At 35.6% G+C, this 20,109-nt stretch overlaps 1 protein-coding gene across 5 annotated transcripts in view; it reads left to right on the plus strand.

Annotated features, from left to right (window-relative positions):
• The window catches only part of ODAD2 (outer dynein arm docking complex subunit 2), a 93,665-nt gene that overhangs the window by 15,292 nt on the left and 58,264 nt on the right, over window positions 1-20,109 (plus strand). For 4 of the 5 annotated variants that reach the window (XM_035545467.1, XM_035545469.2, XM_050709073.1 and 1 more), the window contains 2 exons: window positions 167-289; window positions 488-632. In XM_035545467.1, coding sequence (XP_035401360.1) covers window positions 167-289; window positions 488-632 — 268 coding nt within the window. The remainder of the gene's footprint in view (window positions 1-166; window positions 290-487; window positions 633-20,109) is intronic. The other variant, XM_035545468.1, reaches the window with a different exon arrangement.

Genomic DNA, 20,109 nt, shown 5'->3' on the forward strand with positions numbered 1-20,109 from the left:
CTTGAAGCAAAATTAGTTACTTAAGACAGAACGTTTTCTTTTTAATGAAGGTTATTGTGCAGGTTCATAAACTCATCTGATCTGATATATGTGTCCAACCATAACTTTTAGTTATATATATATTTATGTAAAATAACATTTTTTTTAATAAAAATGAATATTTTAGTGCTAAAGCTGCAAAAAAAGTTAATGAAGAACAACGGAGAAGTAGTAGTATGTCTACAAAAATCAAAAAGAAAGCCACTGGTATTTCTTCCGAATCTGTTAAAATGCAATCATCTTTGAAATGGTATGGCTTACTTATTTTTCTTCCTTCAATTTTTTATTTGTATTTTCTGTATCCACTGTGTTTATCATCCTACTTAATATTTGGTAATGATAATTACATTTTGCCAATGCTATTGCTATGCAGAGTTGTCTTATCTATTTAAAATATGCTTGTTCATTTTACTTTATAGCTGGGTGGTTGGTCTTTTTTTATTTTTAGTAAAATATCAGACAAGTCTGAAGAAGTTAGTGAAAGTTCCTCAGAGACTGAGGAAGATGAAGAACAGCCTGTACGTCATCAGGAAGGAAACACTGATTTGCCATCAGAATACTGGGGAATTCAGAAACTTGCAAAATATTTAAAGGTAGGTTAGAAGCGTTGTTTAAAAAAAAACAAAGAAAGAAAAGCCATTTTTTCCCTTCTACATCTGAGGTCACCAGACCAGCTCCCCATCCTTTTTTCCACCCTTCCTTCTTTTTTTTTTTTTTTAACTTTTATTTTTTCAGTTGCCCTGCTATGTCGCATGTTCAAATCCTGAAGCTGTGTGTTTTCCTATCACCCACCCTTTTCTCCTGCATTTTTGATCTGCTATTTTTGGCTTATGTAGACCCTTAGATTAAGCCATCTGTTCAGTGTTATTTAATACTTAAGATGGTATAATTTCTTTATTAATTATTAGGTTTCTGTTTTGCTTTTTGAAACTTTCCAAGATATTTCTTTATGTGGATAATAACTTTCAAGAGTTTTTATTAAAACTGAATACTTGCCTAAAGTCTTTCATCAACTATGATTAACGCATAACTGAAGTAGTTCTAACATGGTCTTGTGTCTGGATAGTTTCTGTTGGTGGGCAAGAAAGCGTATGATAAACAGGCATCCTCTAAAACAAACAAACAAAAAGTCTTTTTACACAGACCTGTTGAAAATCTTTTGGAGCCTATAAATATATATGTTTAGACTTCAGTGTATGTCTGAAAAAAAAAAAACACACCACAAAACAAACCAAGGGCCTCTCCACCATTCTGGAAGACTCTAAAACTAATCATGTTTTTGCCTCAGGAGAAATTCCTTAACAAGTTTGTACAGGAATTTAAGTAATGTAAGTTACTAATAAAAGCACTGTCTTATCTGTTTCTTGGAGTACAGCTACAGCGTATGCTCATCTGACAGATAAAAATGATGGGGCTGGCATTTAGTTCAACAGATATACTAGCGAGGAGTAAGAACGGCTTTGGCTCCTTCCAGTCCTTTAACCATTGTAGAAAAGTAACTCAGTCTCTTAATGCACTCTCGCTACTTGCTCTGAGTTTGTCCATGTGGGACCTATTCTATTTGCTGTAGGACCTATTCTATTTTCTGTAGCCAAAGAAGCACAGAAATGCATTGATAAATACAAGTCCCTACAATTCATTATACCTTATCATTTCTAGGTTGGAACTTTATATTCTTGTTACTGTGGCTATGCTAAAATAACCCTTTGCAAGTTTAATCTGGTGTAACATCCAGCATGTAACTTTTTCAGCTATACCCTAATGCTAAGCACACTACATATACACTTTGTGTGATGTAAATTTTTCTACTTGCATGTAATTAGAGTTCAAGATGTTTCAAATCTTTCAATCAATCAATAGCTTGCTTCTGTCTGTTTTGTGATCCACTTCTTTGTAGTCTGCTGAGAGTTGAGAGGAGTAACCATGTTACAGAGGTCCTCCTGGAGAGCATACTTGAAAATCCCTACTGTTGATAAATTCACAAAAATCTTTTAATTGGCCCATCTGTGTACCACCCTCTTTAGCAAAGGCTTTAAGGCTCATCTCTCCTGATAATATATTTCTCAAGCTCCCTCTCCTCTTTAGATTCTTCATATAGACATGTTTGGATTTTAGTGTTGGATGTGATTCAGTACTGAAACATACCTACACTTGCATGAAACCATTTTGAATGAAGTGTGAGAATAGCAAATAGGAAAATATATTTTTCATGCTCCTCCATTTTAGAATTGAGTATATATTGTTCATGATGTCAACAGCAAAATTGCTTAATGGCTTAGAACTAGAATTAGAAAGGGGAGTACTTTTGATCATATTGTGAAAACCTGATAGGAAGTATTTGTGATACAAAATTCCATCGTATGAAAAGGTTTTGTTTTGAAAGTTCAGATGTATACTTGTAGTCATGCACACCCCGTCTTCCAATAGCTCTTCAAATTAGAAATAAATTAAACAAAGTACTTGAAAATAAAATAATTTTCTGTCAATTTTTAGCTACGTAAAGCAAGAAATCCCTAGTGTCAGATAAAGCTGAAAAGAGATGCCTCTGTGCCATACCACAGACAGTGGTTGAAATGCTTTATTGATGGAGTGCTACTTTAGCTTGCACATGGAATTCATTTTAATTCAAGTATAAATACTGCATTTCTGGCTAGACTTAGGAGATTTTTTGGCATTCTTGTTGTTCATGTAGGCAAGTGTTCATGACACATGCAACATAAGAGAAAATAAATTTATGACTATGTTATTTAAGTACCTACAAGCATATTTATATAGAAACACATTTTGGAGAACTCGTGTGTTTTCAAACGTTGAATACATTGTTTGCACATCTTAAAAAAATCAAATAACATGCCTTAAATAATAGATGTTGGATATACCAAGTTAGAAAATACGGTAATTCATAGGTGCAACAATTTTTGAATGTCTGCTAAAGTAAACAGGATTCACAGTTCAGCAAGACTCTATAACAGATCAATTTGCAAATGCTAAACTTCCATAAAACCTGAAAGATACGTAGGTTTTATACCACTCTTGGATTGCTGTCTTAAAGAGACAGTTGCTTCCTGTATAAAGCAAACTTGCTGGGTCCTGTGGTCTGTACCTGCAGATGGTACAGTTTTTGACATAGACAAAAATCCAATGCAGGGGAAATTCCCTTCTGACTTTTTGCCCTTCCCCGTTTCCCCTCCTTTCTGGGAAAGAGCAGCCATGTTGGAATTGCTCCACTGGGAAGCAGCTGCTTCTGTGGTCTGGCTCCTTGTCCTACCTTCAGGCTTCCCAGGGCTGTGAAACAGAAGATAGAACATGTGTGCTCCTGCATGTCTCCCCATCGGCTTAAGAGTGGGCAGCGAGGAGAGAACAGTGAGCTTGGTGATGGCGTTGTGGTAGGCATCTTTTGGGGCTAGAGTAGATAAAATTGTAATGAGGCACTCTGTTGATGTTTATCCTGAGTGAATCTCACTGTCACAGTCTGGTTCAGATTTTACATTATTTATTAAAATAGTCTTTCTGAAGTATTAGATTTCTGGGGAAAGGACTACATTTGACATGTGAAAAATTTTAGGAATAGGGTGACGAGACCATATTTTACAGTGACCTTTTTGGTAGAAATGGGGATCATGGGGTAGCAGTGCAGAATCTTCTTTGTGGCAGAGCTGGGGTTGTTCACTGAGGGGAAAAAAAAAAAAGAGAAGTGGTGAGAGCTAGGCACCATGCTTTGTGCTGCCTGCTGTCGAGCACTGATTATTGCCAGTTTTAAGATAAAATTGAGATGTTGAGAGGTGATCTGGGGCTAGTGACTGTGCCAGGAATAACTCTAATCTCAGAATAAGTCTTTAATCCTTTAAGCCCTTGTGTTGCTCAGTTTTGGTTCCCTGTAAGGGTGTGATTTACATGTACTCCTATGCCAGGGTGAGCTCCAGACAGAGGGCTGCAGGACCATAGCAACTACAGATTTCTTCCTTCAGTTTCTTACCTGGAAAGTCATTCTATTTTTGGGTCTGTTTCAGGGGTGCACTAGTGAAACCAGTCAAGTTTCACACTTCCTGTAAAATATCCAATGATTTTGTTTCTGTTTTAAATGATTCCAGTCTGAGCAAATCCTTTCCTAGAGCAGCATTGTTCTTCTACTTCAGAGGTGAACAAACCTGATGCCTCTCCCCAGCTGTTTTCATCTTGGGCCAGGTCTGGGAGCTGGAGAAAGGCTGTGGTGTGCACAGGAGCTAGGGAGAATGTACCTCAAGCCTGGCCTTGAACACAGCTCCCAGGTGCAGATGTGCCCAGGTGCTGCGTGGAAGTGGATGGTGGGAACAGAGGACATCTGTCACGTGCCTCAGTGAAATCTCTTTCACTGGACAAGAAGTTTGAAACAACTACTGGATGCACTGGGTTTATACAGGTCCACTCCACAGCTGCATTTTAGCAGGCCCTTTGGAAGACTGCTTCCTTCAAGCACCACTCTTGTAGCTGGTGGAAGGCCCATCTGTGTTGGGCTTGCCTTATGTGAAGATGGCAAACAGACCAGAAAGACAAGAATGTGCAGGAATATTCTTCCTGATCTTCAGCCCTACCCTTTTCTTTCTCCCCAGGTCCCCCCAGAAGTCCTCATTTATTTCTAGGCAACTTGCTTAGGGAAATGAAAGTCAAAGAGATCAGAGCTATGGGTCTAGTTCTTCTAGTGCATGTGTTGCAGTGAGAATTGGTTGGACAAGAGCTACAGTCCGTCATCCCCTTCACAGTGTGAGCAGAGCAGAGGCAGAAGGCTGTACTGTGGCTGTTGTACCACAGACAGAATTTATTTCCTTTTCTCAGGGAGCTCAAATATATCAGTTAGGGAAATGCAGCTGTGTGTTGGCTTGCAGGAAGGCACAGTGGTTCCATGGCTGAGGTTTTTGTACATGGAGGGTACTAGCATTCTTGGGGAGGAAATGTACAGGTTAGGAATGCAGAAAGTCAAATAGACAGTGAAAATATGGAGGGAGGCTCTGCCGGGAGCTAAGATGAAGGATTTGGAATAAGATGTTCACTTAGATATTGTTGATAAACAGTGTGGGAGGGTTTTCTTCCCCAGGAAACGACAGAAAGGCATCTGGAGGTTGAAATTTAGGGCGCTGGGGCAAACCAGAGTGCAGGAAATCCATGTGTGCATGAAAGTTAGAAATGTGGATAACGAAAATTGAAACTATTACAGGAACAGGGAGCCTGTTTCATGACATTTGAGGACCACAATCTTAAGTGGCAGAATTGTATGTGTGGGGGAATACTTTTGCAATCTGTATGCGTGGTTTGCAGTGTGGCATTTCTCTGCTCAGAGGGAAGGAGGAGCAGCAACAGTGATTCACATACTTCCCTACTATGCATTAGTATAAAGTCAATCACGATTTGTCTCTAAGCTGAGACTTGTCATATCTGGGGTCTGAAGTTTTAGCTATCTGAAACTTCGTCATAAAATTTTGTGACAGAAGACATCCAGTCTTTCAAAATAATTGATTCTTTTCTTGTGCAAATGAAAGATTAGCGGAAGAGTGTTATGTAGCAATCTTAGCCCTCCTGCAGTTTAGCAGGTGGTGTATACAGCAACTCTTTTATATGAACCAATTATAAATTTATGGCACTGGGGAAGACATTGATGTGACTAATTTTATTTTCAAAATTTGTGTGAAATAGAGTATAGACATGGTATAACTGTATAATGGAAAAGTATAGCTTTCTTAAGTTACAGTGGTGTTGGACATGTTCCATATTATTAAGATTACATTAGTTCTCATTATAAAATTTTAAATCAACTTCATAAACTATGCATGGATTAAGAAATCAATTTTGGGAGTAGCAGAATAGTGATTCTGTTTTATTTTCAAACACTGAACCTCAAAACAGACCTGAACATTTTAGCCTAAGGAATAAAATGTGACTTCCAATACTAATTCATTTAAAGTGAAACTAATTAAAAGTTATTTTAAGTTGTATAAGACAAGAAAAAATGGTATTAGTGTTACAGTGTACCCACTAAAGTATTAATTCCTTGTTTTACTGATTTTACACATTTTAATACTGCTTTAAAGCTTTCTGGTATTCACAGAAAAAGTCTAAAATCTCTAATGTTTTCTGATATCCCTGAATAATTTGCCCAGAGAATTGCAAGTACAATTTTTGAGGAACTAACTGTCTTTCTTAATTTGGTTTCCATTTTCTGAAGAAGATTTACTGTTGGGTAGAACTTTACAGCCATAGCTGGATACTTGGATAGTTAACATAAAAGCTATGAATTTGGGTAGATATGTAATCAACTTAGAAATTATTTTGTGTGCAATATTATCAAAGGAATTTATCAGTAATCTTGAAATCAGGTCCTTGATGTGCAATAGAGTCAAATATTAGAACCTAATAGCAGTAGCAAAAATATCTATTTTGTATAGGAAATATATTTCACATTATATTATTTTTTTCATAATCTGTGGTTAAGAGTTAACTGTTTTTCCTTTATAATAATATATTAGCAAGGCTTGCATGAAACTGTATTTTAGCTACTAAATAGTAAATAAGTGTATATGAGGAGATAGAAAATATTTTCACATATAAAATAAGTTTACCAGTGTAATGCATTTTTCCAGGACTGACCAAATTCGCATATATTTTAGACTACCTTATTGGTAGAGTAGCTAACAATAAACCTTTTATCTTCCCTTATGAAAGTATATGTTGGGAGAATATGAAGGAGGTTATTCAACTGAATAGAAGGATCAAGGTGAAAAAATAATTTTGCTGTAGTTTGGCAAAGGGGTAGACTGATATTCTTCAGAAAATAACAAATATATGAGCCATAATCGTGTGCCACCTGCTAGTGTTTCTAGGCACATATTTGGCTAACCTGTCAGCCTTGGCAGGTGATCTTTTTATATCCCTCTCCTCTCCACTGTTCGTGAACGTCTCTTGTTCCTATCTTCTGGTATTAACCAAGATTTTCTTTTAAATTTCTGAAAAGAACATGCTTGCTGAAAAAAGAATGGGATAAAAACATGGAAAAACTACGTTTTATAGTTAAGATATGTATTTTTTAACAATCTAGCCAGTGCTGATCATGAAAAAGAAATCTTTTTTATGATAAATTTACTGGGTAGAAAATATTGGCAAATGGAGAACTCTCAAATTATTATTATAATTGGCAACTCTGAAGAACTTGCATAGCTCTCTCCTCAAAATACTGTACAAACAATCATTCTTCATCATGAGACATATAAAATACATAACTGCCAGTTGATTTTTGACCATAAACACTGATTCTGAGGAATTTCTGTATAGTGGAGGTTAATTAATGTTCTAAGGATTACCCATTCCTAAGTGTTTTGTAGCTGATGAGATGAAAGGCAAGATAGACATAAAGAGAAAAACAGGAGAAAAAAAAAGTAGATTTCAATGGAAAACAAGAAAGAAGAGATGATCCGTCAAAAATTCAGGGCAAAGGTAAAGAATGTAAAATAACTGAAGTATAATTCTCCCCTTTCTGTGGAATTTTATTCTATTGTAAAAGCAGGTATGTTATATAAATTAATGTGCTACTGCTTTAACATCACAACTACTATACCTGTAACATAATTGTAAATCACCACATCTGTCTCAGTCTGACTTAAGATTTTATAATCATGAAATAGATAATCAAGTTGTTGTCTTTCCTAAAGAAATGGTTGTGTCTGAAAGCTACCAAGAGTTTTAAGAACAACATTCCGCATTGGTCTTAAATGTTCCACATTGGATCTCAGCTCAATTTAATCACAGTTTTCTATGTACAGTTATTACAGAAGCATGCCTGTGCTTCTGCCATGTCCTCATCTATATTTATTTTTCCTATGCTCTTACTGACTTCAGTTTTTAATATATTTAAAAAAAATTACTTCTCCAAAGAACATTTTTTCTCTTAGATTTTTGCAAACTATTGCTATAATTTTGTTTTTCTTTTTTTTTTTAACTGGTTTTGAATCACATTGTTTTTTCTGTTTGCTCAGTGCTTATGAAACTTAAACAGCTTTGCTAGCTCTTAGTAGTCTATAAAGGCACAGGTCTTTCTTAATGCAACCTCGTTAAATTTTCTTCATGGGTTCACTGTAATAACATTAAGGCTTTTATTCTCTTTGTTAGCCAAGTGCTATGCAACCTCAAAATTGCTCACATGGCCTGACACTATCACACACAACCTAGACTAGTATATGTGTATTAGGTGCAGCATAGGTCACATCTCCAAGTATGAAATCAGGATTTACAAGTATCAATGATAAATTAAAAAATGAGACTGTTGTTTGTGTAGGCTGCTGCTTCTTTTAATTTAATACTAGACCCTTTTTTCTTTCCAATTCAACCCTGCTAATTTGTGTATGTTCTTTTAAAAAATATAAGTGACCAAAAGTAGGGAGAGGGCTATATCTTTGTTCTAGTATCAAGACATAGAAGTCAATACAGAGATTAGATTCATCTCATCTATCTCTAAATATAAACAGAGTAGGCACTTGTAGCTGAGCTTGTCATTCAACACTACCTTTATGATCCATGGAAAATATTAGGCATTTTAAGGATGCGATTCATCTGATATTTTAAGAATCTAATTCAGAGTGAGATGGATCGTGTTTTCAGCTTCACTGTTGACCTGATCTGAGTTAACAGGAATGTAGGATGGCTATTGATGACTCGATGTTAATAGTCAGGAATGTAGGATGTTTGTAGGTTAGTGAGCTTAGTCAGATGACTTCCATCCCAACACTCTTTTGTGCATTTGAAGTCTTCAATAAGTGATATGAAGTAGTCTTTTGAATGTTTACTCATATTACAAATTCTTTAGGTATTTGGAAATCCGGGGGTTGAATGTTTTTTGGCCTTTTTGCTTCAGAGTACTTTTCCAAAGATCAGCCTTTTTGTTAACAGAAACAAATTGGCAGTTATTAATTAGGGAAAATCAACTGACAAGCACGTGCTAGATAGCCATGCTCTAGCTTTGGCCTCACCAGCTTGGTGACTGTGCTTGAGCTTCGTTTATATGGACAGTATGTATGTGATCAGCATCTTACAGGTTTGTCTTGCTACTGATTCTTCCGAAGAGTTTCAGTAGATCAGACCTAATGGCTTTGCACAGCTTTTTACTTTCTCATCAGCAGATGCTGCACTGTCTTTGGAGTTCTTCCAGGGGTGGAATGCAAAGTATCCTGTCATTTTCAGGATGGTTCTTTTGACAGAGTGTTGGTGAGCGGAGGGAGAAACTATCAGGATTCTGGAGAAAAGCAAGAGTAAATAAACATCTGGAATGAATTTGAAAGAATTAGCTGTCCAAATAAAGCAATGTGGTGATTTTATGACACCTTCCTGAGACTGATGTTGAGTGAGCAATAGGAAAGTAAAAAAATCCCATAATTTCTACTCAGATGCATTCTGCCTTCTGATCACTAAAATATGTATGTCTTTTCTTTGAGGAATTTTATGAATTTAAGTTATTGGCATACTGTTCTATGAGAGAAAGCACATTTAATCCTTTTACCCAAGAATCACTTTTAAGTTTATGTCTTGGCATTCTGATTTACTTTAGTCTATATTAGCCCAAGTGGCTGTTCTCACTTAGCCATACTGGCACATAATACCTCTGAGAGCCTGTTTGTTTTTTCTTGCAAGCCAAATCTAGCCATATTTAGCAGTTCTGAAATATTTTTTTTTCTTGAAATCTTTTATTCAATTAGTATCTTTTGGCTTTCTCAGCCTATTAGGTACCCTTAGCACTGTTGTTTCCTCTGTTTATCAGCTTCATTTCAGTGTTTCTGATCCTTCTTCCTATCCCTCCACTCCAAGGCAGGACAACTACATGCAAACAAGGTCTGCAAGAGGGACATTGTATAGGCAGCATAAAGGGCATCCTTATGAGATGGGAGGGAAGCACAGCTAAGGACACCAGCCCAAAGTGTTCACTGTTCAATTCAAAGAGACACTTCGAAGGCCATTGAAGCATTACGCCTGGGTAAGTTTGTATCAAGGGCTTGTGAATCATGAGCATTGCCTGTGACTCCAGCCAGAGACTGAAGTAGAAAGGGAGGAAAGAAGGTGGGTAAAGACAAATGACAGGGAGAAGCCTGTACCAAAAAAAATGTTTGCATGTAACTGTGCTCAAATATGTAAATTTAAGGGGATAGCCCGCTTGGAAGAGGACAGTATAGTACTGTAGCAGTTTTAGGTTGAATTAAGTTATTCCTGAATGCCATGACCTGACTCCCTTAAACTTGGTAAAAGGACTCCTTGCTGGCCTTGTAGTTGTCAAGCCTGCAGGAAGCCTTGTGCAGAATATAGAGTGTCCAGATACTTGTTTACATTTAAACAACTCATGATGAAGTGTCTGAATGTAACTGTGTAGTCAGACTGTGTATTATTTATGTAGGCATTATTGACTTATGGCAGTATAGGGTATTGAGGCTTACCGGCAAGGCAGGTATCCTACCGGCACTGTCCTCTAGGTCTAAAGAGAACACAAATGCTGCAGACTTCCGTGTGGTGCACGCTCATTGTATCCAATATTAATGTCCCAGATGGTTCTCCAAGCTTGATTACGAAGAGAGCAGTCTTTTTATATACATAGTTACCATCCCTTTAGAGCAGGCAGGAAGATGGATTATGAATATATTCTTTAATCTCACAATTGAAGGTGTTTTGTCAAGTTATGAATGGTATTAGTCATGTTTCTGATGCTCATCAGGCAGGTCAAGTGTGTATTTGATGACATTGCATGTAACCGGTGCTTGTAACTTTCCAAAACCAAGATCCTTTCATTGAGAATTCTGAGGTAAATCCCTTGTACAGGGACTGCATCTGTATTGGTGACAGTGACAGCTGAAGGCAGTGCACTGCTGAAGGGATGACATGGTACCAAGACCAAGGAAGGTGACTTCTCTTACAGAGAACTGAGGAAGGTCATGGCTTGTGCATGAAGTCAAGCAATGTGCATATGCTGAAAGGATCTGTCATGGCAGGTAGAGGAAGTCTTCGATGGTTGTTGAGGCTGAGTTCTTTCATGCTGGTGTGTCATTGGGAGCTTATGGTTTGAGTTGGAGATGATCTAAGATTTACTCCATAGATACAGTTACCTCAAGCTGCTTTGCCAGATAAAGTGAAGTCTGAACTCCGGAATGGGTACCAAAGGTACTACAGGCGGTCTGTGGTAACTAAAACCTAAGCCAGAGCTAAAACTCAGCATGACTTAGTGCTTACACATTCTCTTGAATAGTTACATTTTGCAGTAGCAGTAGCTTAGATTAAATCTCAAATTAACATCTGTTGCAGTAATCTGATCTAGAAATCACAGGGGGATTGTGGGTTTGTTGCCCACATTAATTTTTTTCCCCTCCAAATTTATCTAGGTTTGAAAAGACTGGTCTATTGTCTCTACAAAATTGTCCAGATGCAACTGGGGAACAAATACACTGCTAAAATGAAAACTTCAGAAATGAAAAGAAGATAACCTTGCATTGTTAAGTTATTATATATTACCTTGGCCAGGTTTTCTGGGTTTTTGGGTCAGCATTTCACTTCTCTCCAACTGTCAGGATTGAGAAGTTACTGGGAAAAGCATTCTACTGTTCCTAGTCCAATGAAGTAAAAGTTCATATGTTTGCATGTGAACTGCATTGACTCTTAATCTACTCTATAACTGAATCCAATTGCTGTGCATCAGAAAAGGAAAGCTAACAGAATGGATACATGTCTAGAGAGAGTTTTCAAGAGGGAATCAAGTTCTGGTTCGCTTAAAAAATAATAATAGACTTTTTCTTTTGTTTGAAAAGTAATTTCTTTTCACTTTCATAAAATACCATGACAAGTTTAAGTCAGTGTCTGGGTCCTAACATATATGTCACTTCTGCCACTGTGACATAGAAGCAGGGTAAAGGAATTAATCTGCAACCAAAACCATGCGACTTCTGTGCACTAAAACTTGTAGTCCAATATAAACGTTTTGGATTTTGTGATTTTGTGCTGCCTGTGATTTTCCACTGGCTTTAGTTATACTAATCTGTATGGTTTACACGCTGCCAGGCTGTAGCCCAAGAACTCCAGAAGATTCAGGAAATGGGGCAGGGAATTATTCCATAACTCAGTTATACTTGTCCATAACTCATCTCTAACAAGTTGCAGCTTGTATGTTTTATAAACTAAAATGAAAAATTGGAACTAGTATTTAAACCAAAACAATACTCAGAGTGTTTAGAGGTTCACTAACATAGAAAAATTGCCTTGCTGAAGCGTACTATGCATATTACACTGCAATACTCAGTCTTCCATTAAGCATTATCAAAATTTATATGCATTTTTGAGCTATAAATTACAAAATGATCTGAGATTTGAGAGTCCAGTTCAATACAAAATCACTAAGTCTTAAAGATGTAAATGAAGAATTCTATTTTATAGTTTACCACTTAAATTTTGACTTTATTGTTTTATAAAAGTGGCAATTTGGGCTTGGATTCCACTTCAACAATGTTTTTGTTCTATGATTATTTTCATCCCATTAATGTATTTTAATGAAGTAATTTCTGATACCACAATAACAGTCCCAATAATTTGACCTACTTTCTTTCAGATAACATAAAATTACTGGTTTTGTTTGGTATTTTCTAAAACTATATTGACTTGATATGTTCAGTTTTAATTTTTTCAAGTATATCGTAGTAAGCATTTAGACTATATATACTTATAATCAAAACGAGAGTATTGTTTTACATAGGAATGACAAAACCACCCACCAAGAGCAATTTTCATTCCTGTTTTTCGGTCATAGGCATACTATCATAGACATGCACATTAAGGTATCCATCCAGTACTTTCCTGATACAGTAAATAAAATGAACTTTTGCTGTGGCAAACTAAATTTCAGCCATAGGTCTAAAGAGAACAAAAAAATCCCTGGCATTGCCCTTGCAGTTTAAAACAATATTTCCTTTTCTGGAAAAAAGAAATATATTAGGTTATACGTTATTACATATCATGTTATATTCAGTCATACTCACTCTTAATCCACATACTAAATGAATAGATTAATTAAAAAACCCACCTCCAAATAGGGACCATATTTATAGAGATGTTTGTGAGCCAAAAGTTGTGTAATTTTCATTTTATTTAATCTTGCTTTCTTTGAGGAAACTGAAATGCACTGCAACTTCATTGTAATATTTTTATTTTTCCATGCATGTACATACATTTTCCTATGAATTGGACAATACAGTTGGAATCAGTTTCTTTATAGTCTTGTTAGTACTTTTATTGCTTGTACTCCAATAACGCCTTTAGATTTCAGTTGAAAGCAGGGAACAGAGATGCAGGGAGAAGAAACCTGGACAGTAGCAGACAGGAATTCTGTCAAAGGACTCAGAAAGCTCACTGGTATCCTGAGTCTAGGCATGGTGCGGTGCCTTTCTCATAAAACCAGCTTTCCCTTAGTCTCAGCTGTGACAATTCTAAACTCTGATACAGGTCCCTACTGTAGAGAGATCTATATGAAATGCTATCATATCTGTCAAAGTGGCACAGTTATGCCACAGATGATGTTGGAGGGTTCAAACAAAAGGAAGAGGACAATGCATGCCATAATGTGGACTGTACCAGATGACAATAATTGGGTTTGATGTTCTATAGGTCTCCTGTACAGCTCCTCTACTGTCTCAGCTGTCTGAAAAGCTAATGTTTCCGCCTGCTGGCAGAACATCTGCAAAAACTTTAATGATATTTAGCCTTTCCAGAGATGACTCTAGAGGAAATTTTATATCTTTCTACTTTAGCCTTACTGAAATGAGATCATTGTTTCAAAATTTAAAGTTTTATATTGACTGGGAAGGGTTTTACTTAGGATGGAATATGTGGTATTGAAATCTTAAGCCTGCATATTTTGTAATTTGTTATCTATATTATCTCATTATTATGGATCAATATTTTTTTAAAAGAAGAGAAGGAAATCAGAAATTTTATGTTTAAAAAATTTCATGATAATAAAAGTTAATAAAAATAAATAATAGAAAATAGGTCTAGGAAGAAACCTAGGTCTAGGTTATGAAATGGAGAAAGATAGGATGCTAAATGAGCTAGTGAAAAGGGGACCTGGGTGCAAGCAAAAGTTTATGCATCTTGCATAAGCTTGCATCTTGTGCACTCAGCATGGAGTAACTGATGCATAGTCATACCTGGTGAAACATCACCAGTAGGGTTATTTCTAGTATAGAACTGACTAAGGCAAACACTGGTTAACTTTTTTTTAAGAGTTACGCACGTGAATATCAAGTCACTCCTGAAAATCAAAAATGGCGAAGAACATGGAATAACAGGACAGGCTCTCAAAGACAGATCTGAATTGCTTGGCAGGGTGTCTCCATTCACATTCAGTTTGTTTCATGATGCCCTGGTGTGAAGTTAAGTGGGTGGGCACACAGAATTCAGAACATGCCTGTATGAGGAGGGGCTGTCTTCAGGAAACAGTTACTCTAGAAATTTCTCAAGGTTAACATGAAAGCAACTAAGAGTTGCTCAGTACTTCTAGGGCAAAGACAGCAAGTGCTCTGTTTCATAAACGGGAGCAGTGAGTAGGCTTAGGGAAGAAAGGTTACCTTGTTGTACACTGTTGGTAAGACTGATTTTGAACCAGCAAATCTTGTTCTGGTACCCACATTTTCAAAACATTGAAAAAAAAAAAAAAAAGCGATGAAGTCAGACAAGCTCATTACTTTAACAGTAAAGATAATTAACCTTTAGATTTCCTGTTCCTTGATATCTTAAATCAAGACCAAAAGCATGCCCTAGGCAGATGGAAAGTATGTCTTATTCAAATGTTAGTTATTTTGCATTACACTAAAATAAATGGATAAAACTTAATGACCTATGTTTAACAGGCAGTCAAACTAGTTGGGCTAATATTCCTTTTGACATTAAATCTTGATTTACATTTTTAAGAATGAAAAGATTATTCAGGAACTTTTGCACGGCATCTCTGTAGCTTTCATCATTCCTGAAATGCCCTTTAAAGCTGGGGAAAGAATATAAAGGCAGGCTCCACACCCTGTCCTACTGTAATGGAGTTTTATGGGGAAGTTCTCATACTGGTCTTTTCCTAATCTTTCACCCACCCAGCACAGAAAGTGAGATCAAACTTATAGATACCAAATGTGTATAAAATCTAATCATTGTCTAATAAAGCTACCATTGTATAGATACATTTTTATATCTTTATAGTTCTGTAATTCTCATCTCTGAGCTCTGAGTATCAGAAAAGGCACATTACATACATTTTACAGAAGATGTTTTACTGATAGTATAGCATTGATGCTCTTAACATTTTCATTTAATTTGTGGATATATATGTTATACCACCATATAGGAAGAGAGACAGATTTTAAACTAAATCTGTGTTTAATTTGAAGCCTTAAAAATTATTGTTAATCTGCCAGTAGAGTTTATTTTGTATCCAACATATCAGATTTCAAATGTTATAACAAGATGATGCAGATTTTATGTCAACTTAATGGAGAGGTAAGTATTTCCATGCATGTTAAATCTGTGTTGTAAGTACTGGAAGACTTGCTGTAATGATAACTTCAAGAAAGAAAAAAAATAATCGTTGAAACCATTGGTATAATTTCTTATTTTGTAGAACTGATGCTTCAGAACACATGAAAAATATTTTATTGTGGTTTTACTTTAAAAACATAAGTTGTGCATTTTCAGCTTCAGTTTCGAAGCTGAAAAAAACTGAATGCATATATATTTTCCATATACTGTTCTATTTTTGATTTAATATAAGAGAATTAAAAGTTGTTTATTTTTTTAAATCTTGGTCCGTATTAAATATCTCATGCCAACCATAATACATATAAGTGAAATATGAATTACTACATTATATATAAATGTAGTTTCACTATAGGAGAAGCACTCTCAAAAGAAGAGATGTCATTTGTCAGGTTAGTAATATATTTCTTACAGTTATATACAGTAATAAAAAGCGAAATTTTCTCTTTAAACACCTGTTGCATTTTTTTAATTTATTTTATAATTTAAAGCAAAATAAATCTCAAACTCTTAAGCTATATGAAAAGACCATAAACTTCACAAAAGGACAACTGTTAGTTCTTTTGAGCTACAGAATATTCTGTGTAGTTTGGCAATAATATTTTATGGATTTTTTTAAAAAAATCATGTAAACTTTGAGATGTGGATAAACTGATTTCTAGGAAAACATTTGAGAAATTGCTACAATATTTTATTCTATAGGAGGTATTGTACAAAATAGATTAAAATATGTTCTTAAAGCTAGGCACAAATAGCATTTTCTTCTGAAGTCAAGGCTATAATGACAGTTAAAAAGATAACATGACAAATTTGTAGAAATCTTCCTTTAGGACAACATATGTTACAGATGTTAAAAAAATATATAAAAAAAAAGAAAAAGAAAAACTTCTAAACAGTTTGCTGTGGAAGTTCTGTGGATATCTGTAGTTACAAGAAATTTGAGTAAAAATTAGCTGTGAAGCGCCATCCACATATACTTCATTGATTAACAGAAAAGTTTAGTCTGATATAACTTACTGATCTGAAATTTTACCAAGTATTTTTCTCACATTCATTTTGGATGCATTTTCTCACTCTTGATTCTGTGCTACCTTTTATGGTATCTGTTGAAGAAGAGCATGTTAAATTTAAATACTTTTTTACAGTGTATCTGTTTTACTGCTATGGTTTACGTTTAAGAAATATGCTGCAAAATATCAGTGTTTTGGTTAGATCTACTTGTTTCACATTAGCAAACATTACTCAGTTTTTCAGTATTCTATATTTTGGTATGATGTACACAGATTAGCAAATTATTTTCCTCTGGAAAATGTTGGCTCAAAGTCTTTGACAGTTTCAAAGGTGTCATTTAAAATAGATGGACTTGGGCAGCACAGTTCAAATCTGGGTGTGAGCCAAAGCTTCCTTGGAATTCAAAGGCTTTTGGGAGGTGGAGACAGTAGTTTGATTTACTATGTGCACTAAGTTGTAACTTCCTCCTGAGCACCAGTTGTCATTGTTCATGCACTCCAGCTTCTTTTGCAGCTCCATGGTAGATCAACCCTCCCAATTTCTGTACAGCTGGATTCGTCTCTGATTTGATTAATAGTAGATCTATGTTATGGGTTCAAAAGAATCGATTGTTATCATATGGTTTAACTTTCTGCCTACAACAGGATGTATTCTTTGATCTTTTTCTTGGTCTTAGTCTAGTCGCTGTGGCTGAAATAGAGCTTATCTTTTAGAAAAACATCCAATCTTGACTGAAAAATTTCCACTGCAGGAAAACTTTTCGTCACCCTAAGGAATTTCTTCCAAAGGATAACTAACCACACAGTGGAAAACTTGCACTTTACTTGTCATGTAAATTCGAGTACCTTTTACTTCAAATCATCAAACATCAGGATAGGCTGCAGAGTGCTCTGTGATCACATTCCTTTTCCTCATAGATGTATTCTTTCACTACGAATAAATCATACCTTCACTTACTTTTTAATAAACTAAATAGTGTTTCTCATGTCTGACTTCATGCAGCAGTCTTCCAGGTTTACAACAACTTTTATTTCTCTTCTTTGAATCATCTCCATATTTTCACTTTCCTTCTAGAACTGTAAAAAGGATAATTGGACACACAATACCAGTAGTAGCACAAGTGCCTAACAGGAGGTAATGCCTATATTCCTGTTCAGTATATTCACTTATCCAACCAAAATGTCATCCATTCAATCAAATGATACACTGTAATCTCAAATTCTTATTCATCATCACAAGTCTTTTTACATGTCCTGGTTTCCAGTATAGAACTCCTACATTGGGGTGTATCCTGTTTTCATTATTTGTAAGAGCATGACCTTGAATTTGGACATGAAAGAGACTGGTTTGGGGCAGATCATAAGTCAGGGTAGCCCAGTATCCTGACTGCAACAGCAAGGGAGACAGGATAATCACAATGGAAATTTTCTGTGGTTAAAGCTCTTCTCATGCACTCCAGATAACCTAACCTCTGATTTCCATAAATTTCCAAAACTTCACTGCTTAACTTGTGGTAGTGTGAATCTCCACTTGTATTCTACCAAGGAAGAAGAAGCCCAGACAAATAAATGAATGCTCAGGGCAGAGTAGGAACAGGGCAAACACAAGTGTAATAGTCCTCCAACCCCTACCCATTTTTAGCTCACGGAATTGGAAACTGAGTGAGATATTATGGTTTTACTGACCTTCAATGGATTACTTTTCATGAACTCATTGAGTCTCTTCTTAGAAAACTCATAAAAACATTCAGCTTTTATAGAATCCTTTCACAGCTAGTTCCACTTGGAACCATTTTATTTTATTACTTTTTTTTAAGAAGAACCTACACTTTTTTTTTTTTTTAATTTTTAACCTCTCATTATTAAAAGAGCTTATATCTGTATTTAAAGAGGCATTGAACAGTCAGTCCCTATTTATCCTGCTCAATGCTATGTCTAACATCGCAGGCCTCTTATCATATCCCTTTGCTTATCCTTCTAGACTGGAAAAGCCTTGCATCATCTTTGCTATTTTCTCTGAAATGTTTCCAGTGCTACAGTAATCTTGAAATTGAGGCTGCAGAAATGAAAGAAGTTTTTAAGGTGCATGTGAAGTATGGGTTTAAACAGTGTTATAGTGACATTCTCTGTTCACATTTTTTTTCCCAAGTCCTAATATTCCATTTGGTTTTTGATTGCCATCTACCATAATCACAAGATATCACATCTAATTTTGAATAGTCATTTGAAAACTCATCATTTCATCTGTGGATTTAGGATTTTTTTTTTTTTCTGATGTGCATCAGTTCTCATTTTCTCATTTGCTGTTTTATTGCTATCTTAGCCTTAGTAGATTCTTTAGCAGTTTGTCACAACTGGACCTAAATGGCTTAGTTTAATTAGTAGCATAGTATCATCAGCAAACTTTGTTGCATAACTAGTCCTTTTGTTTTCCAGAATGTTTATGAGTATGTTGAATTTCACAACTTCAACACATATCCACGGAACTCCACTAAATCAGTCCTCTTCATTGAACTGACCATTTACTCTTATTCCCAGTTTCCTATCCATTAGTCATTCTTTTTAATCTATGCAATGGCCTTCAGTCTTATAATATAGTGGCTTAGTTTCTATGAAAGCTATCAGGGCTTTTGTCTAAAGATTTATGTAGACATATCAACTGGTTAGACATATCAGCTAGACTGGCATTGCCACAAGCTTTGCAAGTTTTGTAAGGCAGGACTTCTTTTAACAGGTCTATGCTGACTCTTAAGTATATCATACTGTACCAAGAATGTCATATTTAGGCAGATGTCTGTTAATTCTGTTCATTATTACAGTCTACTGTTTTTTCCAGTACGGATGTTTGGCTAACAGTCCTTGGATAACTATTGAACTCTTTTAAAAGACATTTGTTGTTTCCTGGTACTTTGGTGATCAGGTAGTTTCAAGTGACTGGATACGTACCAGTTGTACTCAATCAACTATTTTACCCTGTTTTCTTTATAACTCAATTGAATGCTATCTGGTAATGGCATTTTTTTATTGTTCACTATGTCAGGATTTTTTTAATAACTTTTTCAACAGTAACTTCAGTTTCAGGCAAATCTTCTGAAATGTCCTCCATGAGGAATGATTCCAGTTTGGAGTCTCTTTGATTTCTTCTAGAGTGAACACCAATGCAAAGAATGCAGATAGCTTCTCTGAAATGTCTGTATCTTCACCGTGTGTTTTTTGATATGTGCTTATACCAAAACTTCTAACACATGACTACCTAATTTACTAGTCCATTCACAGCAGGTTGTATTAGTCATAAGTCATCTGTGCTATTCATTCTCACTTTGATCTGTATGTCATTTGCAGACTTTATCAATAATTCCATTTCTTATTATGTCTATGTCATTTGACAACACAGAATAAAAAATAATCTAACAAGTTTCTCCTTTAGTATTAGTTTTACTACTACTAGTAGAAGAGATTAAGTTTTATATTAAATGCACCTTATATATGTTAATAA

The sequence above is a fragment of the Cygnus atratus genome, chromosome 2 (assembly GCF_013377495.2).
Source record: "Cygnus atratus isolate AKBS03 ecotype Queensland, Australia chromosome 2, CAtr_DNAZoo_HiC_assembly, whole genome shotgun sequence".
Taxonomy (NCBI): Eukaryota; Metazoa; Chordata; class Aves; order Anseriformes; family Anatidae; genus Cygnus; species Cygnus atratus.